The 25,241-nt window shown below is 42.2% G+C and overlaps 1 protein-coding gene and 1 pseudogene across 4 annotated transcripts in view; one reads left to right on the top strand and one right to left on the bottom strand.

Moving 5' to 3' along the window:
* The window catches only part of LOC149392055 (protein DCL, chloroplastic-like), a 31,743-nt gene continuing 6,502 nt past the window's right edge, over nt 1-25,241 (top strand). For 2 of the 4 annotated variants that reach the window (XM_089620788.1, XM_089620789.1), the window contains exons 1-3: nt 1-393; nt 941-1,055; nt 1,826-2,009. In XM_089620788.1, the coding sequence (XP_089476914.1) occupies nt 32-393; nt 941-1,055; nt 1,826-1,993 (645 nt within the window). In that variant the 5' untranslated portion in view covers nt 1-31 and the 3' untranslated portion in view covers nt 1,994-2,009. Of the gene's footprint in view, nt 394-940; nt 1,056-1,825; nt 2,223-3,531; nt 3,557-25,241 lie in introns of those variants that run through there. The other 2 variants (XM_089620790.1, XM_089620787.1) reach the window with 2 other exon arrangements.
* On the bottom strand, nt 22,552-24,689 carry LOC149392056 (F-box protein At1g47056 pseudogene; annotated as a pseudogene).

The raw sequence follows: 25,241 nt of genomic DNA, 5'->3' as shown, positions 1-25,241 counted from the left end.
GCAACCTAACCGCCGAAAAGGCGATCCATTAATGGCTTCCCTTTCCTTTCTCGTGCCACACGAACCACCTTCGCTTCCCATGGCGTCTTCTTCTTTGCTCCTCCGAGGCCTTCCTTTCCTTCGCCGTCGGCTTCAGCTCCACCGCCACGGCCTCAACGCAGCCTCTCGCTTAACTCAGCCGCGATGGCCGCTCTGCACCACCGCCGGCGAGCCGGCCGCGGCTGACGGCGGCGCTGCGCCATCGTCGGACGAAATCTCCGGCGTAAGGGAAGCGCTGAAGTATTCGAGGTGGAATGATCCTGATTACCGGCAGTGGAGGGACAAGGAGGAGGAGATTTTCAAGGATATCGAGCCGATTTTCTTGCTCGCCAAGGATATCCTTCATTCTAGTAGGTAAGTTCGTCTTTTTTTGGTCACTTCCCAGTCTTTTTGTTTACTATGCTGTTCTATTTACACTTGTGATAAAAACTAGTGTTTCGTTATAACCTCGTTAATTCGATACCTATTGGAGCAACGTTAATCGGAGAAAAGACTCGAAGTCATTCTAAGATTATTCTGTGGTTCGAGCACTTGTGATAATATGAAACGAGATTATCAATTTGGATTTAGATGGCATGTACAAATGCCCAATGTAACTGCAGTTTTCTAAGGTAATTCTTTGAAAATGAATTCGTAATTTCGTACTAATGGAAAACGCATGGCAAGCATGTGCAAAACCTAAACTGAGAAAGAGTCATAGGCAATGTTTTTTTAAGCAAAATATTCTGAAGTGAAGCATCATCACTGAATGGCCAATGGGGGCTCTGAACAATTTACCCCATAACCAAGTCATTACTTTGTTTCTCGATTGCGGTGTCTGTTCATTGATCCAACCTTTTTTTTTTCCTTGCTTTAAAGTTTACTTGGAGTCAAACATAGGCTCACTAGTTCTGAATTCCAGGTATATGGATGGAGAGCATCTAAAACCTGAAGATATGAAAGCTGTGGTCGAAAAGCTTCTTGTTTACCATCCACATGCGGATGATAAAGTCGGATGCGGACTTGATTCCATTATGGTAAAGTTTTATTCATAGTCCTTGCTTTCCTTAGACGATATGCTGATTAGCCTTGCCGCCTTACTATGGCGTGTGGGTTTCTGATTTTTGCGAGACACTTGCTTTATAATGCTCCCTTGATTTTTGATGTCTAGATCATAATATCTTGCGACTTGGTTATTTCATTGGTTTTTTCTAGGTGTTGTAGCTCATTGTTTTTCCCATGAGAGTTCATCTTGTGTCCAGACTTATTTCCTATATTTGTGAAGAATAATTGGATTTTGATTTAAAAATATTTTCAGTTCAATTTTCTGCTGTGCGAGTTGAAGAAAGTCATTTTGTGTTTTGATTTCGCCACAAAAAGTTTAGATTGTATTTGGTAATGATAGTCTCCTTTAGATTCTGATTGACTGTTTGGATGGTGAATTCATTATTTGTCTATGCATAACATCTAATACCACGACGGTTAACATGGTGTTCCGAGGCAACGACGAAAATGCAAAAAAAATTAGGTTATCGCTTTCTTTTTCTATTTCCTTTTAAATTTAGCTACCCGCGTACAATTGGGAGGAGGAAACTCAACCTTGGTCTCTTTGATAGAATTTGGGCTATCTTTGTCACTGAATGTAGTTCAGTCATAAAAAGCCCTGGGAAGGCAACTTGGAGTCATGCTATATGAACTCAGTTATAGAGAAAAAAAAATCATATTGCATTACCAGGTTGAGTTTGTGCATTGTTTTTTAGTAGCGTGTGTTCTATGAACAAACTAAAGTAGTGTTGTTTTTATGAAGGTTGATCGGCATCCAGAGTTTAAGCAGTCAAGGTGTTTATTTCTCATAAGAACCGACGGTGCATGGATAGATTTCTCATACCAGAAATGTCTAAGGCAATACATCCGGGAGAAGTACCCATCTCATGCTGAAAGATTTATACGAGAGCATTTTAAACGTGGTAGTTAAGGGGCGTGTCAATAATGTAAGTTATGATTTTATTATTATTTTTCGTTAAATGCTAACTCTGGTTTGTCGCATTACTATTCTATGGGCTGTGTTTTAAAATTTGAGTCTAGCTTGTGAGCATAGAACTAGTGGTATACGGCCAACACAACACTATCAATGAGGCAGATAATCCCAGACTAACACTTGAATGTATTTTCCTTATATGGATCAAAGTAAATGATTAAATTTATACTTTGTTGACTTGATTTTTTTTGGTTATCTAGTATGGTTTAGTTACCTTTGATCCAACTCTTTGACCTGCTTTTGGGATCTACGTAGAAAATTTTGACAACTTAACTACTACTCAGTTCATGTAAAAAACACTCACCTCATTTTAGGCCCCGGTTCAATCCACCTGAACGTAACAATTAGGGCAACCGGGTGGTCTACTAGTCGATACTTTGTCAGATCATTTAAAACATTATACCTCATTGGGACTTTGTTAGTTCCCAGTTCGTTTCTTCCTAGACGCAACAATTGGGGTCACTAGGGTATTCTCTTGTTCGATAATGCCAGAGTATCGTGGATTTTAGTCAGGTCTAACCTAAACACCACGGTTATATAAATATATACAAATATATAATTTAAGATTAGTTTTTTCAAGAATTTACACTTTGCTCTGAATTTTTTTTTTTCCATTGCTTCTAAATATTCACACTTAGAATGAGAAATGAAATGATAAGATTGGTAATAGCAACAAGTTATACGTTAAAACTGTATTAAAAGTTTGCAATGCACTAGTTTAGTAGTTTTTCCATGGATATCATATACAATTTGGATGGTTTTTTTTTTTATTCGAAATAGAATTTAGGTGATAGTTACTTATTTTGTTTTTTTTTTTTCTTCCAATAATTTAGATGGTTAGTTTGAACGTCAATTCAAATGACCAGTTTACATGGTCACTTCACAATAAAACAATTCGAATGAAATGAGCAGTTGTGCCAGTCTAGGCCTATTAATGCAATGCGAAAGTAAAAACTTTGATGAAGAATTCATGTATGATGTTTTACTTATAGTTGCTAATGTACAGAAATGTATCATGTGAAGACCAGAGTTCAACTTTTGAAGATTTCAATTCAACCTGTTGATTTGTTTTTGATGTGCTGTTTTGTAATGTTATTCTTTGGGCTATCTTGTTATCTATAATGATATACGACTTTGGCGTTTTACCTAATTTTGTCAAAACCAAAATGACAATCAGTCGTGCCATTGAAATTTTGTTGTCACCCAGGTCATTTTGAATTAGCATTTGTGTCACTTCAGAAGTGATTTTTATTGAAATGCTTTCTTGAATTGAAGATCACCACTTATATATATGTGTGTTAAACTTAAATTAGAAAGTCGAATATACATGAGGAATAAAAAAAATGCCACCAGTACTTGAATTCTGTTGAATACAACCATGTTATCATTCTCAATACTTAATAGCTTACGTCATAAAGATCTTTTCTTATTTCATTATGGTGAAAAAGTAATGAGACATTCAAAATGTTTTCCAGTCAAGGCAAGCGAAGAAAAAGCACCAGACCATGTTTTTTTTTTTTTTTTTGAAAGCCTGGATAACCAGGAAGATATATTAAGGCATTTCAGCCAAACATAAATCAATAAGGTCTGGGGGAACAGTCTCCTCCCTCCCACACCACTCGGTCTACAAAAAGGAGGGATTTTTTAGCTAAGAAATGAGCAATAGAGTTACAATCCCTGGTTACAAAAACATATTCCACAGCAACAAAGTAATTAGCCAGCCTATTCGCTTCCTGCACCAGCAGCCCCTCTTCCTTCATTGATCCGTGGGAGCCCTTGATGAGCAGAACCGCCGTTTCGCAGTCTGAGAGTACCCGGATCGACACCAGTCCCATCTCTATAGCGACCTTCATTCCTTCGATAATGGCCATCAATTCGGCTAGCAGAGGAGAGAGAGGCTGGCGTAAGGGAGCAATGAAAGAGCCCAGCACCCGGCCCTTGGAATTACGCAGGACTCCACCGGATCCACATAAATCACATGCCCGAGACAGAGCCCCATCCACATTCACCGCGGTGACCCCGATTGGCGGAGGGGGCCAGCGGCGATGGCCTTTCTGAGCGGTTCTCGCAGGAACTCCGGAGGAATTAGCTAGTCTGAACTCCTCAATGTAGTGCAGTGCGGGATTCACCACCACGGTCGGGGGTACTCGCCGCCTCGAAAAAACTTCATCATTCCTACCATTCCAGCAGCTCCATGCCACTGCAACAAAAGCCTCAAAATCCGTCGCCGAAAGAGCAGATTGCATATGAATAAATAGAGCCACCACGTCTCCCGTAAAAGCATTCTTGATAGTCTTCTGCCACCCGGTAAGCTTCCAGACCTTCGAGGACACTCCGCAAGCCCAAATGGCGTGGTAAGTATCCTCAATTCCAGCGTTGCACCTCATGCATCTCTGATCAACCTTCATCCCCCGTCTCGTCAGGTTAGACAAAGTAGGCATCCACTGCTTTCCGGCCTTCCATAGGAATGCACGCATTTTGGGAGGGATTTTAAGCCTCCAAATCCCCTCCCCCCCCATTTCCAAGAGACCCCAGGGTTCGAAGAGCTGACCCCCCCTGCAGCTTCACGTGCCACTCGGTACCTGCTCCGAACGGCATACTCCCCGTCCTTCGTAAAGTGCCAACATAGCTCATCGGGAATCCCTGTAGTTGTACAAGGGATTTTTAGGACCTCGTCCACCTCTTCCGCAGTAAGGCACTCCCGAAGGAGCGGGATGTTCCAGCGCCCTGCCGAGTTTTTAAAATCCGCCACTGTCATACCACTCGGAATTCGATCAGGCTCACTAACCGTAAAGCCCGCCGTCCTTGGGATCCATCTTCCGGTCCGAGCGTCCACCGAAGAACCCGAATCAATCCGCCACCTTGACCCCCTAATAATGAGCCATCGGCCCCACATAAGCCCCCTCCACACACTCGAAGCGTTGTTCATGTTGGACTTGGACAGGAGGTTCGATCCCGGGAAGTAACTCGCTTTCAACACCCGTGCCGCCAAGGATGACGGGAACCTCAGAATGCGCCACACACTTTTTGCCAGCAACGCTTGGTTGAAACTCTCTAGGTTTCGAAAGCCTAGGCCACCTTCCTCCTTCCGGGAGCACATCTTCTCCCATTTACCCCAATGCGTCTTCCTATTGTCCTCGGTACTCCCCCACCAGAAATCGGCAATCATGCGGTGAAGATCATTAATGAGGCCTTTCGGGAGGATAAAACAGCACATCACATAGCTTGGGATCGCTTGAAGGATTGCCTTAATAATGACCTCATTGCCGGCAAACAAGAAGAAATAACTTTTCCAACCCCGGACTTTGTTCCACACCCGCTCCCGTATATACTGAAACAACTCTGCTTTGCTCCGGCCCATGGTCATAGGGAGCCCCAGATATCTCTCATGGCCGACCGTCACTTGAACCCGGAGAAGATTTGCTACCTCCGCTCTCATATCCATCTTGACTTTCTTACCAAAACAGATCTCCGACTTGCCGTAGTTGATGACTTGGCCCGAAGCCCGAGAATACTCCTTGTTGAAGTTTAGCGAGAGAGAGAGAGTCGAATCTGGAGAGAAGATAAAGAAAGAGAGAATCAGAGAAGAGAGAGAGAGAGTGTTCCGAGACTTTGAATATTTCTTATATTTGATATTAATTTGTATCACCTATTTATACATATGGTGAGTACAAGAGAGAGTGTAATAAATACATGTGTAATAACTACTTCTAGGAAAAAGAGAATAATAAATATACACAGAGAGCAAGACATAGGAAATAACATGAGAAATAAATGTGACAATTTCCCATGTGAAATGAGTTCCAAGGAGAGGACTTCCGAGGCAAGCTCGACGCGGAAGGGCGAGCTGGGGAGCTCGACGCGGAAGGGCGAGCTGACGAGCTCGACGCGTAAGGGCGAGCTGACGAGCTCGATTTCAACACTCCCCCTCAAGCTTGACTGTATATGTTGAGGAGGTCAAGCTTGCTACATAGCTCAGAAAAAGGTTGCTCGCGGAAGGGCTTTGGTGAGAATGTCGGCGAGCTGATGACCTGACGGAATGTATTCCATATCGATTATTTTTTCTTCAATCTTTTCACTGATGAAGTATCGGTCGATCTCGATATGTTTTGTTCTGTCATGATGGACTGGATTTTTGGCTATGCTGAGAGCAGCTTGATTATCGCAAAAGAGCTTGATTGGACCTTCGATGATGATCTTGAGGTCGTCGAGAACTCTTTTCAGCCAGATGCCTTCACATACTCCACTTGCTAAAGACCTGAGCTCGGCTTCAGCACTACTTCTTGAGACAACGGACTGCTTCTTGCTTCTCCAGGTAACAAGATTTCCCCAGACATATGTGCACATGCCTGATGTTGATCGTCTGTCTGGAACATATCCGGCCCAGTCTGCATCTGTGAATACTTCGACACCTCGACTTCGTCTTTTCTTGAAGGAGAGACCAGTCCCTGGGGCAGATTTGAGGTATTGGAGAATCCTCATGACTGCGTCCATGTGAGTTTCTGAGGGATTACTCATGAATCGACTTACCATACTCACTGCGAATCCAATATCTGGTCTCGTGTGAGTTAGGTAGATGAGTTTTCCTACGAGCTGCTGAAATCTTTCTTTGTCGGTGGCGGCCTCGTTGGTGCGAGCTAGAAGTTTCACATTGGCATCCATCGAAGTGTCAACTGGTTTGCAGCCAAGCATGCCAGTTTCGTTGAGGAGATCCAACGTGTACTTGCGCTGGGAAGCAGAGATGCCCTTTTCTGATCGAGCTACCTCCATGCCGAGGAAGTATCGTAGGCTGCCGAGGTCCTTGACTTCGAACTCAGATGACAAAGTTTGCTTCAGCCTCCTGATCTCTTCCAGGTCGTCTCCGGTGATGACTATATCGTCCACATACACACTAAGAATGGTGTGCTTGCCTTGTGTGGAGATTTTTTAGAAGAGTGTTGGATCTGCTTGACTCTGCTCGTAGTCACAATGTTTGAGCACATTGGTGAATTTTCCGAACCATGCTCGAGGGGAATGTTTTAGTCCATATAGTGACTTCTTGAGTTTGCAAACTTTATTGGCTCCTTGATCTTTGTCAAATCCTGGTGGGAGTTGCATGTAGACTTCTTCTTCCAGTTCGCCGTTTAGAAAAGCATTCTTTACATCGAGCTGGATGAGAGGCCAATCTAAGTTGGCTGCTAGTGAAAAGAGGATTCTGATGGTATTGAACTTTGCAACTGGAGCGAATGTTTCTTGATAGTCAATGCCATACGCCTGCGTGTACCCTTTTGCGACAAGTCGGGCTTTGTATCTCTCCACTGTCCCATCTGGATTGTGTTTGATGGTGAAGAGTCATCTACATCCAACAGTTCGCTTGCCTGGTGGTAGCTCGACGATATCCCACGTATCATTCTTTTCGAGGGCTTGGATCTCAGCATGACTTGCGTCTCGCCACTCGGAACTTTGAAGGGCTTCCTCGATGGAGTTCGGCACTTTTCCTTCATCTAACTTCGCCACATAGGCTTGGTAGCTCGTAGATAAATTCTCATGGTACACGTAATCCGCCATCCTGTATTGAGCACACGACCGAGGAGGTTTTCTCAATGCAATGGGTAAGTCTAGAGATTCGATGTTACCTTGTTCAATAGTGTCGTGGTTCAAGTTCGGAGAGACATCTTGGTCGCGAGCTTGTACCGGACTCTGGGTGATATTCAGTTCGCATGGAGAGGGTTCAGAGGCTTGCGAGCTGGGAATTTCTTGACCAGGTGAGGTCGGCGAGCTGAGAATTTCTGGAACAGGTGAGGTCGGATTTTGAGGCGAGCTGGGAATTTCTGGAACAGGTGAGGTCGGATTTTGAGGCGAGCTGGATTCTGGGTTTATGATGAGCCAATTTGGGAAGTCATTTTCGTCATTCTCCCCCTGACGAGCTGAATTGGCGAAGTAAGGACGGAACTCATGAAAAGATGCATCCATTGAGACTATGAATTTTCGTGATCGGGGTTCATAGCATTTGTAGCCTTTCTGGGTTGCTGAATAGCCAAGGAAGATGCATTTGAGCGATTTTGGTTCAAGTTTACCTTGGCCATAAGAATGGGTGAAGACTGAACAGCCGAACACTTTCGCAGGTAGGGTTGAGATGAGTCGACAGTGAGGGTATGTCTCTAGAAGGACTTGAGATGAGATTTTATAGCCAAGGACACGAGATGGCATTCTGTTTATGAGGTAGGTGGCTGTGAGGACAGCTTCTCCCAAAAAATGAGATGGGACGTTTGAGGAGAACATGATGGCTCGGGCGACTTCGAGAATGTGTCGATTTTTCCGCTCGGCTACCCCATTTTGTTGCGGGGTATGAACGCACGAGCTGGAGTGAATTATGCCATGTGTTTTGAAGAAATCGCCGAGCTCAGAATTAAAATAATCTCGAGCGTTGTCAGTGTGGACAATTTGAATGGATGTGTCGAACTGTGTTTGGATCATTTTGTGAATGGTTTTGAATAGATTGGATGTTTCAGATTTTTGTTTCATCATGTATATCCAACTGAGTCTAGTGTGGTCGTCAACAAAGAGAAGGAACCATCGAACTCCAGTGATATTGGGAACTTTTGAGGGCCCCCATATATCACTGTGAATTGTGGCAAAAGGACGAGATGGTTTGTACAAGGTGGGGTGATACGAGCTTCGAGGATGTTTGGCGAACTCACACATGTCACATTGAATGGAATTGATATTTTTATTGATAAACAAAGAAGGAAACATTCTTTTGAGATACATGAAATTTGGATGCCCTAGTCTAAGGTGATTGAGCATGATCTCTTTGTACTGGGGTGAATGTTGGGCGAGCTGACACATGGCGGGCTGATCTGGCTTGATGACATAGAGTCTGGCACTCAGCTCGGCATTACCAATCTGTCTCCCCGTGACATGTTCCTGAAACACACATGAACTTCCATAAAAAACAGTTCGGCACTTAGAGTCTTGGTTGATCTTATGCACGGATAAGAGATTGCATTGTAGTTGAGGCACAAAGAACACCGAGTCTAGCCTCATGGACTTCGTCAAGACAACGGTGCCAATACCAGTGACTTGATTTTTGACTCCGTTGGCGATGGTGACTGATATGCTTTTATTACAAGTGGAGTAAGTTGTGAATAGATTTCGATTACCAGTCATGTGATCAGTGGCACCGGAGTCGACAATCCATGCTGTGGGATTCTCTGAGCTTACATTGAGGGCTCTAAGAGAGTTACCTAGAGGGCAAATGCCCGAGTGTTCTCCACTGAGTTGGACTTGTTGAAGAAGCTTCTGGAGAATAGCGAGCTGGTCGTTGCTGAATGGAGATGAGTCTTAGGTCGAGGTCGAGGCAGCGGACGAGGTGGATACTAAGTTTCCGACTGAGTTAGGATCCTTAGTATCTTGGGTAGACTTCGAGCTCGGTGGTTTCCCATGCAGTTTCCAACAGGTTTCTCGGAGGTGTCCAGGTCGTCTGCAATGATCGCAGTAGGGGCGAGGTTTGCGAGGTTTCTCTGTTGAGACGCGGGCTGCAAGAACTTCGTCTCCATGTGTGGTGAGGGCGGACGAGTCTGAGGATGAGCCCGGAAGTGAGCTCGATTTGATAACTCCCAACATGAGTTTCCTCCTGCTTTCCTCGTGTCCGACCGCGGAGAAGGCTTCACGGAGAGATGGTAGTGGTTTTGTAATAAGTATCCGACCTCTGACCTCATCAAGGTCTTGGTTGAGGCCGGATAGTAGTTTAAACACACGTTTGGTCTCCACTATCCTGCGGTAGATTTTTGAGTCTTCGGAGCTGGTCCACTGGTGCTGTTCGTAGAGGTCGATCTTCTACCATAGATGTGTGAGCGAGCTGAAGAACTGAGTAACAGACATCTCTCCTTGACGTAGGTCGTGGAGAGTGTTCTCAGTTTCAAACAGTTCGGACATATCTTCTGAGTTGGAGAAGATTTCTCTAGCTGCTTGCCAGATTTCTGCTGTCGTTCGGTAAAGGAGGAAGGTTTCTCCGATTTCGGAGAGCATAGAGTTTATGAGCCAGGACATCACCATGCTGTTTTCGGCCTTCCAACTCTTGAACGTCGGATCTTCGATCACAGGAGATGTGGCCACGCCTGTGAGGTAGTCATCTTTACATCGTCCCGATATGAACATGAGCACAGATTGGGACAACTGTAGGAAGTTGTGGCCATTGAGTTTGTGGCTCGTGATATGTTGGGAGAAGGATTCAGATTGCGACTGAGTGGGCGTGGTCTGAGTGGTGTTCACGGTGGTTGATTTTCCCTGCTCTGATACCATGTTGAAGTTTAGAGAGAGAGAGAGAGAGTCGAATATGGAGAGTAGATAAAGAAAGAGAGAGAGTGTTCCGAGACTTTGAATATTTTTTATATTTGATATTAATTTGTATCACCTATTTATACATATGGTGGGTACAAGAGAGAGTGTAATAAATACATGTGTAATAACTACTTCTAAGAAAAAGAGAATAATAAATATACACAGAGAGCAAGACATAGGAAATAACATGAGAAATAAATGCGACAATTTCCCATGTGGAATGAGTTCCAAGGAGAGGACTTCCGAGGCAAGCTCGACGCGGAAGGGCGAACTGGCGAGCTCGACGCGGAAGGGCGAGATGACGAATTGACGGTGAGACGAGCTGACGAACTGATGGTGAGACGAGCTGACGAACTGATGGTGAGACGAGCTGACGAACTGATGGTGAGACGAGCTGACGAACTGAGACTAGCTGACGAACTGACGGTGAGACGAGCTGACGAACTGATGGTGAGACGAGCTGACGAACTGAGACTAGCTGACGAACTGGCGGTGAGACGAGCTGACGAACTGATGGTGAGACGAGCTGACGTGATGATGGTAAGACGAGCTGACGAACTGATGGTGAGACGAGCTGACGAACTGAGACTAGCTGACGAACTGACGGTGAGACGAGCTGACGAACTGATGGTGAGACGAGCTGACGAACTGATGGTGAGACGAGCTGACGAATTGATGGTGAGACGAGCTGACGTGCTGATGGTGAGACGAGCTGACGTGATGATAGTGAGACGAGCTGACGAACTGATGGTGAGACGAGCTGACGAACTGAGACTAGCTGACGAATTGAGACTAGCTGATGAACTGATGGTGAGACGAGCTGACGAACTGATGGTGAGACGAGCTGACGAACTGATGGTGAGACGAGCTGACGTGCTGATGGTGAGACGAGCTGACGAATTGATGGTGAGACGAGCTGACGAACTGATTTTCTACACTCCCCCTCAAGCTTGATTTGGTATGATGAAGAAATCGAGCTTGGATTGCATAGTTCGAATAGGCTCGTCACTTGGATAGTCATTGATGGTGATAAACTCAAAGGCAATTGAATTACGGTAATAATAGTAGTACAAATATTACTTTTTTTTTAAAAATAAAATGTTGAATTATTTGTTACTAAATTCATAAGTTGTTCATCAAAATATTGATATATTTTGTTTGATTATTAATGCAGCTGGAAGGAGACATCTATCATCAACCACAATTTTTTATTGTTTTTATTAAATTAATTTAACAATGTCAACCACGTGCGTAGCACGTGGATCCTCTACTAGTATATATATATGAACAGAAAGAGATAGACCAATAACTGAGCTGTCCCTCGGAACTGAACTTTGGGGCCATCAAATTACGCTGGAAAGTATATACTTCCAAAGCATACACCAGAAAATATATATAAATATTTACATATACGCGATCAGAAATCTAATAAGCTGGGTCGCCTTTGATTGATCGATCGCTCGGGGACAGTATCTTTTGATTTTGTTTGAGACGTCTTTGTTCCTTTTTTTTTTTTTTTTTTTTTTTTTTTTTTTCTGTGTGTGAGGCTGTTGCGTACACAGTGTAGTGTATTTCAACGCAGAAAAGAAAAAGGATACTAAACTCATTATAGAAAATAAAAGACAGCAGGTAATGATAAGATTTGATGATGCATATTTTGAAAGAAACGGTGTAGTGTAGTGTAGGCTGTAGCCAGTCACTTTTCAGTTTTTAATTAGGAGTAAACCAAAAAATTTATCAGTAATGAGTTGTTAATACTAATGATCTCTTCTATCTAGATATTACTACCAAAAGTCGAATTTGACGATTGTTTGGCAGAATTAATATGAATTTTCCAGCAGCTCATATATTGCCAAGTTGAACACTATATATAAAGTTTTTTTATGCGGTCCATTTGTCACAAAGTATTTTATTTCATAAGTCATGCGTTGTCTATTTTAAAGGTTTTTTTTTTTTTATTATTTATTGTCTAGTCACAACCAGATGAACACCTATGACTATAAACTCTTTATGGCTCACACTAAAAAATAAGTCAAGAAAAAACTTTGGTGTGAAAATACAGAAGTACGTAAAGAGACATAGAGTTGAATTTTATATAGCAGTAATATTTCATTACAATCATTCATGTAAAGGCAACTGGCATTCATTTATTGATGCTCTAATTTCCTTTTTCTTCTTCATTTTTTTTTTCAGTAATCCATTCTTTTTTATTATGACTATTTATAATAACAAACATTTTACCTCAAAGGTCAATATAAACCAAAAAAAAAAAAATTAGATAGTCTTAAGATTATTAGATCATGCAAAAAAAGAAGGTAAACTTAACTTTATTTTTTAGATAGTTTTAAGATTAGATCAGGTACTTCTTAGACGTATGAGATAACTCTTACAATATGATGAGATTAATACGCAAAATTTGTTACATAACTTTTGATGAAAAATTCACTTGTGGTTACCATAGGGTCCGAGCACAATGAAAATTATAGGCGAAGATGTCCTGTACACAGAAGAATCTTATATAGTGAGATAAATTAAAGAGGGTGATGTGTGATCAACGTGATTTCTAGCGTGGATGTGCGTAAACTTGAGAGCCTCCCAATCTTTCTTCGTTGAACTCGTCTTTTCTAGTAGAGTTTTATCAAAATTTATGAGTAATACTTCAAAAATCGGTCGTGTAAACCTTCGAAAATTTCTCAAAAGTTGAAAATTTGAGAATTTTTTTTCTCCGAATACAATTAATGTTTTACCCGAAAATCTAATAAAAATTGATCGCAAAAATTCAAAAAACTAAATATAAGTGCTCTAAACTTATCCATAATGAAGAAAACTTGAAGATCATCATCCACGAAACTTCTAGGTTGCTTTTTATAAACATTTACAGACAATGACTACTTTACAAAATTAACAAAACGTTGATAATTGACCAAAATTTGAGTTTGTATATGACTAATTAGCTTATATTTTTTTTTTTTTTATATTTCCCAGCTTTCTTTTGAGATATCTTTTTTTCAACTTTTTTTTTCCAGTTGACACTTGAAGTTGCTTATAGGTTAAAAGTCTCCACCAAAACTATCAACTTGCCTTTTTGTTGTTGAAAGTCTCTCTTAGAATTGTATTGAGAAATTTCTTTAATTGGGCTTAAAAATGGTTTAAATATCAAGATTAGACCCTAACTTAATTAAATATCTGAAATTGGACTTTTGGGTTAAAACCGGACAAAAATACCCTTAGACCATTTCAAATAAAAAAGAGCGCTATCTCTGAGAGTCTCCTCTCTCTCTACTGATACGAAAAAAAAACGAAATCAAACCCACACGATCTCATACGATTCCATACGATATATTACGACCTTGTAAGATTCAATACGATATACTACGATGGCGTACGATAAACAAGCTTCAATATCCGGCGGCGGTGATGCCCAGAAATCCCGACCTCTCAAAACGTCAAAAAATGTTAGTTTTTCAACTAATTTCTTGTTAAATCTCATAAAAAATAGTCAGAATAGGTATTAGGACTTAGGATTTATCTGATTTGTGGTTATTTGAGCTGTTTTTGATCGGATTTAGAAAGTTAGGGTTAAAAATTGGGAGCAGTGTACGATGATATTCATGCATCGTACGATGTCATACGATGTCGTACGATGCTGTACGATGGCGTACGATGAAATGCATAGGTCTGTACGATGCGATACGATGGTGTACGATGGGTTTATGTTTTTAAAAAAAAATGTCATACGATACTGTACGATGCTGTACGATTCTGTACGATGGGTTTTTAAAAAATTAATTATTTTGTTTTACGATTCTGTACGATGATATACGATGCTATACGATGGTTTTTTAAAAAAATAAATTTTTTGTCTTACGATGTTGTACGATGCTATACGATGATGTTTTTTAAAAAAATTAATTTCTTGTTTTACGATGATATACGATACTGTACGATGCTGTACGATGTTTTTAATTTATGACCTAATTTTGTTGTTTTTTTAGGACAATTTGAACTACATGTACAACGTCTCATTCCCGGGGCGTATCACGTACGGTGGGACGGGGATCTTGAAGCTTGTACGGAGTAGATTCGATGAGCTCGGGATAAAAGAACGAATCCTCGGGACTCCGTTCGAGCAATTTTTTACGGAGAGCGAGCTTAGTTTCTCACCGGTGCTCGTACATACTCTCCTTCAGAAGAAGATCGAGGCGACGGTATGCGGCGAGATACATTTTGGTATCGGAGGCAAACGGGTACGATTTGGACGCCTCGAGTACGCACTCGTCTCGGGGATGACTTATGAAGACGGTCCGACCAAAGCCGAACAAGACGAGCGAAAGAACGGTGGATTGATCACGGATCACTTGAACGGCGTTGCCGGAAGCAAGTTGAGCGCGTTGATCAACGCGTTCACCATATGTCGAAGCCCTGACGCTGCGTTCAAGCTCGGGCTGCTCGTATTCGTCTACGGGTATCTTCTGGGGCAGCCGGCCAACAAAGCCATCGAAGAAAGGTGGCAGAAATTTCTATACATCGTTCAAGACCTCCCCTTCTTCTTCAAGATGCCTTGGGGAAATTTGAGTTGGGCAGAGACGTATTCCAGCTTGTCGGTGAACCTACGGCGTTATCACGAAACGCTGCAAAAGAAGTTGAAGGACAAGCCGGATGTGGCACAGAAAGAGGCCAAGTACACATTGACGGGTAATCTCCATACCCTTCATTACTGGGCGTACGAGGCTATCCCAGAGATCGGGATGAGGTTCGGGTCGAACCAGGGGATTCGTGTGCCCCGGATGCACTCGTGGTCTAGTAATGTGCTCATAATGGGCAAAGACATCGAGGCGATCTTGAATAAAAAAACGGTAACTTTTTATTATTTATCGTTTATTAATGTATTTTACATTATTTTGGAATATTGGTAACGTTTATTAATGTATTGTAGGTGGGTGTTCTTCAAATGCTGAGACCAAGGGCACCAGAGAAAGAAATGTTCACTCTCCTCGAGACACAGACGAGCAAATGTCTGTATCCCATAGACGTCGAGGGCGAAGATGCGACAGAGCCGCGAGACATCGAAGAAGAAATAGATCGAGTCGCGACTGTTGCAGAAGATGCCATCGTCGGAGACTCCGACGACGAACACGTGTCAGACACTCCACGTGTTCGTCTTGCTAGTCCGACCACTCCCGCAATGGGATCGAGGCCTACAGCGACCTCTCGCGCCGACATTCCCGAGGCCTTTGTCATAACACGGGAAATGTGGGGAGAAATGCGAGCTTCCCAAGAACAACTGCGAGCATCTCAAGAACAACTGCTAGCATCCCAAAAATGAATGATTCATTCACAAGGGATAGTCTTACGTTCTCTTGCCACGACCGGCCGTAGAGTTGAGCGCATGAGTGTTAGACAGGTTAGAGTTCAAATTTAATTTAACGTTTTAAAGTTGAGTTTAAATTTAATTTAACGTTTTAGAGTTAAGTTTAAATATAATTTAACGTTTTAAAGTAGAGTTTAAATTTAATTTAACGTTTTAAAGTTGAGTTTAAATTTAATTTAACGTTTTAGAGTTACGTTTAAATATAATTTAACGTTTTAGAGTTAAGTTTAAATATAATTTAACGTTTTAGAGTTAAGTTTAAAATTTAGAGTTGAGTTTAAATTTTAGAGTTGAGTTTAAATTTTTTTGACAAGTTTAAATTTTGTGACATATTTTATTACTTTGACTTTCAGCTTTCTATGTGGAGGAGGCTGAACATTTTGTTCGAGGACGCAACGGGCTTGCCTAGGGGTGAAATTCCCACGACCCAAGATGATGGTCGTAAACGCCGGACCCCTCCTCCTCCTCCTCCTCCTCCGGCGGCTAGTCAAAAGCCGGCATCTCCATCGCATGAGGCAGAGCCGTCTTCTACGCATCGCGAGTCATCGAAGAAGTCAGAGCCGTCTTCTACGCATCGCGAGTCATCGAAGAAGTCGAAGAAGCCATCTTCAACGCATCGCGAGTCGTCGAAGCGATCGGAGATCAGGCCGGTGACTTCTCCCAGGTTGTCGACGTCTTCGTCGAGTCCTCGTAGAGAAGACATTTCGGATAAGCTACGCCCGCTCACAACTCCTCTAAGGAAAAGACAGAAGGCACAGCTTACTCCGGCACGTCCAGATCGGCAAGTGCGACAGAAGACGTCGCGTTGGTCCGAATTCACTGATCCGACGAGGCCCAAGTATTTGGAAAAGCCGATCCCCAAGTTCAAGCCGTTGAAGGACGCGAAGCAAAAAGAGTTTGATAATTTCGTTAAGTGGTTGCGGATAAAAAAGTGGGGCGGCAAATTCATGGAGTCTGTTCGACTGAAGACGTGCGACGCAGACACGATTTTCTTCGACACGATATTGACAGAAACCAAATGGCTACATGATTCGGTACGTTATTATATAATTTCACTTTTTCCAATCAATTTAAAATAACGCTATATGTTTGTAATGTCTCAGCATATTGATGCTATGATTCACATGGTTCGGGCTCGCCAACGAGCTCTCGACGGTTATCGGCAAGACGTCCGAATCATGGATTGTCGGTGGGTCCAGCACGTGTACGGCCGATTCAGAACGGAAGAAGCGAACATCAACAAGGCCATCGAACTGGGAGCAGAGCCCGAACCCGTGGACTGGGACATGAGGGCAACTATTAGCCCGATGACTGGGTATAGGAACGCCGATATTTTGCCTTGGGATGGTGCTCGAGAGATCCTGTTCGTCGTGAACTTCCAGAACCTTCATTGGTTCACATTTCGGATCGACATCGAGGCCTGGACCATTACCGTCTTCGACTGCCAAAAGGATCTCATGCAGTCGTCGAGACATCAAAAGGACTTCACTGAGCTGATGGAGGTACGTAAAATGTTATGTTATTCACAATTATTACCTTAGAGCAACAATTAATTAAATTATAAGGGTTACTTAACATTGTTAAAATGTTTATTATTCAGACTTGGAGTCGAGCATTTGCTAGGGTTGTGGCCATAGGTGGTTTCTTCAAGAACCATCCCCACTCTCACCGGGAAAGTGAACATGGTGAAATTAAGTTCACTGTGCCGACGTGGATCGTCGATGACAAGGTCCCACAATGTGCTTACATGTAAACAATTATCTTTTTATTGACAAGTTATTTTACAAGTTTGTTTATTTGTACAAAAAGTTTTTTTTACTAGTTATTTGAACTTTTTTTTGACAGCTTTCTCTAAACAATCATGTTTTTATTGACAAGTTATTTTAGAAGTTTTTTTTTTTTTTTACAAGTTTTAATTGACAAGTTATTTTAGAAGTTTGTTCTTTTTTTCAAGTTATGTTTCAACTATTTGTGACAATTTCTTTTACTTATTCTTGTGTTGTAGCGGTGATTGCGGGATGTTCGCATTGAAGTATGTCGAGCACGTAGTACTGAACGAATCATTTGACACTCTTCAAAGTGAGAATATGAGAACGTTCAGGAAGAAATGGTGCGTGGACTTATTCTACAACCACCTTATCCCGTGATTTTGTATTTTCGGATGTTTATTTTTTATCTTTTTGGTTTTCTATGTAATAGTACCTTATAAACATATTATCGAGATGGTTTGTTGACTATTGTGTTTTTTATTGTACCTTATAAACATGTAATTCAATTAAAGAGATTCACAAAAAAAAAAAACATAAAAAATTCACACATTCACAAAAGGTTTAGAACTCGAGACATTTATAAAGAACTAAAGTTGCATCTTGACGTCACTGACAAGCTTGCTTTTCCATCATAGCTTCATGTAGGATTAGGATAGTGTGTAACTAACTTGTTCATTCTAGATTAGGATAGTTTGTTACAAATAATCAATATTCTAGTTTTTTTTTTAGATTCTAGCAAAAGTTTCCTTTTATTAAAAAAGAAAAATAGCTCACTAAGCTGAATTAAATTAAATTAACTAAAATAGTTAAATTCAGTTACTTCGAACTGGTGAGCTATTTTTTTAATAAAATGAAACTTTGCCAATTTTTAAAAGGATAGTGGTCTATTGAGCTACTAGCCTAATTGTCCCGTATAAAAAGGTCCATGAGACGGATGACACTCCATTAAACAAGATAAAAAGGTGACTCAAATAAGCGTTAAAGTTTTAAACTTAAAAATAAAAATAACACACAAAGTCTAAAGTTTTAATCCCTCCAAGTGCATGTTTTTCTGTTATGTCCCCTACCACCACATTTCCCGCATTTTCGCTGCACGACAATCTTTTCGCCTTGAGATGGGTATCGATTAATTCTTCTTCTTCCTTGTTTACTTTTCTTCGGTCGACCGGCTTGCTTCTTTTCAACGGGTTCCGAAACTTTCATGTTTTTTATCTCATCCGGGACATCCCATTGATCTTCATTGCCAACCGGATATATGGCTTCCTTGTACATCTCAATCCACGTCTCCTTCAAATAAAAGTCACTGCATAACGAGTACACGTCCACGCTTCGATGTTGGGCTGCTGCGATAGAATGCTCGCACGGGATATTCAATTGTTGTGGTAGTCCGCAAGTGCACGTCTTCACCATAAGGTCTACATCGAAATCACCTCTTACGTCTTTGACATGACATTCATATAGACCAAGTCCGTACGCATTGACGAACTGTGCCTTATTATTTAGCTGTGCGAGATCATTTTGCCACGTTGGTGTCAATTTTGTGTTCAACTTGTTCGCTATCTCTTCTCGTTCAAAAAACCAAGTTTGGAGTGTGAATCGAATAAACTCGAGCAACGTCGTAATGGGAAACGTCCTCGCATTCCTTGTTTTGTTGTTGAAGCTTTCTGCGTTGTTGCTCGTCATTAGGTCGTACCTATATAAAACATACTTGATTTATATAATCAACGACATAAAAAATTCAGTACAAAAGAAGTTCTAGACTCTTACCGTTTTCCAGGAAAGAAAGCTCTGGCCCACCGATCGACACCAACTTCTTCAAGATACTTTGCCATCTCGACATCCTTACGTCTCAACTGTCTAAAATTAGCTTCGAATGCTGTTTTACTGAAGGTGTAAGCCGCATCGTAAAGTTCAAAGCGACAATGGTCTGTCTTGAACTTGTGTTGGACATTCAGTTGTAAATGATGGTAACATGCTCCGTGAGGGATACCAGGAAACACAACCTCGACACCATGTATGATGCTAACGTGGCGATCGGATATGAACGCCAAATTAGGTACGTCTTCACCGATAGCTTCTCGCAATCTTCTCAAAAACCAAATCCAAGAAGCATGACACTCGCTATCTACAACTCCAAATGCAAGTGGATATAATTGTGAATTCGCATCCATTGCAATTGCGCAAAGCAACTGTCCCCCGTATTTTGTCTTCAGAAATGCACCGTCCAATGCTATGACCGGCCGACATGCTTTGAAGCCTCTACGACACGCCCCAATGGAAAAGAAAGCATACTTGAATTTATCACCATCTCGCACAAAGTCTGTTAACGTCCCAGGATTCTTTTGCTTCAACATGTACAGCCAAGACGGTAACTTCTGGTACGATTGTTCCGGCGTACCCCGCACGTACCCAATAGCTTTCTCCCTGGATCTCCAAGCTTTCAAATACGATACGTTCACACCCCATCTTGTCTTCACTTCTTCCCTGACGTTATGCGCCGAATACTCCGCCATAGAGTTAATTGAGTACTTGTCTTTAAATACGTGACCGATGACCCATGGTGCCGCTCCTCGATGGCCCTCTGTTCGAACAACACGCCCACATGAGTGTTTACCCTCGTACGACGTAATCTCCCACATCTCAGACCACTGCACGACACCCCTCAACCTCCATGTGCATCTCTCGTTTTTGCATAGAACATACCATCTCTTTTTCGAAGAAGATTTCACTCTAAATTCGAAATTATGTTTCAACGCGTACAAGTGGATATGTTTCTTCAGTTCATGCTTGTTTTCAAATTGCTGCCCAATATATATTTCTTCTGAGCTACCTGTTACTTTCAAAGGTTAGTTAAACAATATGTGGTTTCATATTATACTTGAATCTCATTTGAATCCACTTAAATTACCTGTAGAAGAATGACTTGGATAATGACTCGGGTTTTCCTTCACAACATCATCGGCGCTGAACTCGGGTGCTTTCCATGAATAAGGAACGATAGGTGATCCGATCATCGGAGGCTCACGCTGACATTGACCTGATGGTTCACAATGACCCGTTGGTACCGTAAACGTTTCCACAAATTCTTCATATTCTTCGGGATTGGCAAATTCTTCAAATTCTTCACCTCTACCATTGTTATCTCCGTCATATCCATCACTATTCTCTTCATCACCATCGCAACCTTCGTTTTCATTACCTTCGCCACCTTCGTTTTCATCACCTTCGCCACCTTCGTATTCATCACCATTGTGTCCATCATATTCGTCACTGTTGTGATTACAATCTCTATCACGCCTGTATACTTCGTCACCGTTTCCGGCACCCTTGTACTCGTTAAACAAGTCATCATCACAGCCACCGTCTTTGTTTTCAATTATAGGATCTTTTTGTCGATCCTCGATAACAAGAGTATTCCGTCTCTTCTTCGGTTCATTGCGAGACACCATTCCAACTTCCACATCTTTCCCTTTACATAGTCCTCGATACGCAATAGGTGCAATGACCTCGATCTGTTTCGGTACCAAACTTACACAGAGTGGAAATCTATTACGATATTTGTGCTTCATAAAATGCGAAACATCACCATTGTCCTTCAATACGGCAGGACCTACTGGAATTGTACCGACTTCGTATGGGACTTCGAGTTTTAAGTCGAACGCGAATCTGTCTAACTCGAACTTCTCGTATAAGAAATCTACTAACTCCGTGTACGTTACCTCTTTCGGAATTACGAATGCACGAAATTCTGCATTGGTGAAAACCCATTGGTGTCCTTCCTTCTCCCAAGTGCCGTTAATCATGACAAAAACTGCAAAAAAACAGTCAAACTATGCAAAATCAGCTTCTATATCGCACACCATCGTACTACATCGTACAACATCGTATACCATCGTACACTATCGTACATCATCTTACTGATAGACATCGTACTGCATCGTACAGCATCGTATACCATCGTACAGAATCGTACATTGTAAAAGAGGCATCGTACGGAATCGTACAACATCGTATACCATCGTACAGAATCCAATTTTTTTTCTAAATTTCATCGTACACAAATTTAAATTTCATCGTATACCATCGTACAAACAAGTTAAACCCAGATTTTGGACTTTGTTTTCAGATCTGATCGATTTTTTATGCTACATTCTATCATATATATTCATAAACTTTGTAAAAATGATTAAGTTAGTAATCTTACCCATGATTCTTTTGAAACCCGCTTAAGTAGAGAGGATTTGAGTGGATTTGAAAGAGTTTGAGCGAGTGTGAGAGTGAGAGTGAGGCTGAGCTGATATAGTCTCAAGGGCATTTTTGTCCATTTTCGGTACAAAAGTCCATATTTAGATATTTTTAAACATTAGGGTCTAATCTTGATATTTAATGGGTTATTAAGCCCACTTAATGAAATTTCTCATTGTATTCCCAAGCAGTAACATTAAATGAAGTTATCCAGGGATATAAGAAAAGAAGCAATATAAAAAAATAATATTCATTCGAAAAATTCATTTAAAACTACCAGGGGATAGAAGAATTTAGTAGTTCATTCATTTCTCGAACTTGGTAATTATAGTCCATTCATGGGCAAACTTAATGACCCGCGATATTAAATAAAATAAAGCCCGGAGTGCTCTAGGCCCATTAACGAACCTCCTTGGATTAATGATCGAAGGTCTTTGGCTAAAGAGGAAACATGTTATTAAAGTTCAGATCGAAATCAGAATTTATTAAGGTCATTGATAGCCCTTTTCTTATTTTCCACCAAAAATTTGAACAAATCTATAAGTAGGACCCGTATGTAAATACTAATTTACCCTTAGCCTTTTATTTTCTAATATCTGGTATATCACAAGGATCGTCGTACCGTTACCGTACCGGGACTCCAATTTTTGGGGATACCGCGTACCGGAGAGGAAACCGAAGGAGATTCAGACAAAAAAAAAAAAAAAAAACCGGTACCGGTAAAAAACCGTTTACCGTGGAGGAAATCGACAAAAAATGTAAGAACCCGATGGATATTCAGACAAATATTTTGCAATAATAAAAATGATTTTCATAGTTCAAAACATAAAACAAAGGTTCATACCAAACATAAACTAAGTTCTTAAACAAAAAATACCATAAGTATAGTATAAATTTATTACAACACGTACGACAAAATATACTAATTATAAGTGGAGTGTCTTGGGGGTTGATATCTGCGCGGCCTAGATCTGCGACGTGGCTGATCATCCACCATCATGTTATACTGGTACCACGTCATGGAACTAGAATATGTGTTGATCCACGTACGGAAGTGATAATCTTAGGACTTCTGACTAAGACTAATAGGACGCGAGTGCGGAGGATAACCATCTTCCCAACGTGTGAAAGGGGTTTGACCGTACCCATTGTACGACTCCTGTGTGTCTTCCACTGCGATTACGGGTATTACGGGGACGGGGACAGGGACGGAGACGTAAGTGTAGGATGAGTAAAATTGATTCTCGTAAGGGTCGTATGACACCGTTAACAGTGGATAACCAATCTCGGAGCCGTCGGGTGTAATAGAGAACCCTCAAAATTATAAACTCAATATATTTACGTCATTACTACCCGACATTGAGATCGCATCGCTCGCGTCCTGGTGCTTCGGCTTGTCCGTGTCCAAGTTCACTGCGAGCTCGGGGCGGCTCGCTCTGAGCCAATCGACGCCGTCGGAGGTGACTCCCCTGCACTTCTTGAGCTTGATCTCGACCAGATTGGGGCAGCCTCCGGCGAGAGCCTCGAGGGCGTTGTCGGAGACGGAGCAGCTCTTGATGCAGAGCTTCCTGAGAGCGACGCACTTGACAGCGATGCTCGTGAGCTCGGGGTCTCCGACGGTGTCGCTTCCGCAGAGAGCCAGGCTCTCGAGGCTGTGGCAGTTCGCCGCCAGCATCTCCAGGCTAGCCTTAGTAGGGTTGACTCCGATCAAGACAAGCTCTTGGAGGTTGGGGCACGATTTGGCCACGGCGATCAGGCCTTCATCGCCGATCCGATTCGCCTTCCGGCCGATGTGGAGCTTCCGAAGCAGCTTGCACCGCTCGGCGATGGCCACCACGCCGGAGTTCGTGCACTCCGGGGTTTTGACGAGGTGGAGGACCTCCAGATCCGGCGAGTTGGAGATCGCGGTGAGTCCAATGTCGCTCACCTGAAGCCTCTCCAGGTGGATCTCCACCATCCCCGTGACACTCTCCGAGATGTGTTGGAAGAGCTTGTCCCAGTCGCCGGAGCATCGGAAGAGCTTCAGAGTCCGGAGCTTCTTCGCGCCGATTAACAGCGGACCGAAGCACGGTCCGTTGTAGAGCTCCTCGAGGCAGATCGTCTTCAGCGACGCCGCGGCCACTCCCGGACCGATCATCTCCGCCGTCGCGATGTCGGTGACGCCGCGGAGCCTCTTCACAGAGAGCTCCTCGAGGGAAGAGCAGTTATCGAGCACGGCGTTCATTCCCTTCGCTCCGAAAGTGCAAGATCCGCAGAAGAGCTTCTTCAAACCCTTGCAGTTCTTCGCGAACGCCGACATACCGGCGTCGGTGACCTCGCGGCAGCCGCAGAGCTTGAGCCGCGTAAGATTCCGGCACCGGAGCGAAATGAGGGTTAGAGAGTCGTCGGCGATGTCGCGCTTCAGCGCAAGCTTCGTAACGGCGTCGAATCGCAAGAAGAGGGAATGGATCGCCGGAAGGATCGCCCAACTTGCTTTGAGTGAGAGACTGTGCCGGCTCTGCCCCTCCACCTTCAGCCACCGCCGGCAAACGAGCGAGCATACTTTCCGGTCGCCGGAGCTGAGGGACTGAAAGATAAAGGCCAAACACTCGTCAGGGAGCTTGGAGATGTAGTCAGGCATGTCTTCGAACTCGGAGGAGATGCTCTGGGGCTCATCGCTGTCGTCGGAGAGCATCGGGGAGATCATGGCCGTCGATTTAGTTCTCGATCTGAGGGTGTGAGTGCTGTCGCGGCGGCTCGTGACTGCGACCGTCGATGATGATTGGTCCAACTCCATCCACGGTGGATTAGGATCGGAAGCGCTCGAGCTCAGTTCTTGTTCCGCCGATTCGCCCAAAAGAAGTTTCAGAGAGCGGACTTGAAATAGAAATGCATTTTTGGCTTTTTGTAGGGATTCAAGTACACCATCTTCGTAAAAGTAGCAAACTGGTGGTCGAAGCGAGGACAGAAAATACAAAGCTCATGTGCGTATAGTGTGCGCTTTTTTTTTCCTCGGCCCGGCCCAATAGTAGTTTGAAAATTATAATTTATATAAAAAAATAAATAAAAAATTATATATAAAGAGTCAATATTAATAAAAAAAAATAATTTTTTTACTTAGATTACAATAGTAACACGCAAATAAAATTCAAAAATTTATACATGAAAAAAATGAAAAATGGACCAAAAACAATCATAATATATATATATATATATATATATATATATATATTAATATGTTGATTACTCGTTTATATATGTAGGTAACCAATCATTATCATATTATTTCACGAATGTCGACCGAAAACGCTAGTCTTCGTCTGTTACAGATTGTTGTTTTAGGGTCTTTCCTGTCTGAGATTGATAAGTGCATAATTCTAATTTATTTTGTGATCATTCTTTACAACACTATAAATTTTGTTAATTGTTACAGCTCTATTTAAAAAAAATCTAAAATATTATTTATAATTTAAAATAACATTAATATTTAAAGGATCAC

Source organism: Urtica dioica, chromosome 7 (assembly GCF_054948205.1).
Source record: "Urtica dioica subsp. dioica isolate 48M chromosome 7, U.dioica_male_clone48M_v1_H2, whole genome shotgun sequence".
Lineage (NCBI taxonomy): Eukaryota > Viridiplantae > Streptophyta > Magnoliopsida > Rosales > Urticaceae > Urtica > Urtica dioica.
Note: the sequence above shows the minus strand (reverse complement) of the source record. Positions and strands in the feature narration are given on the sequence as shown.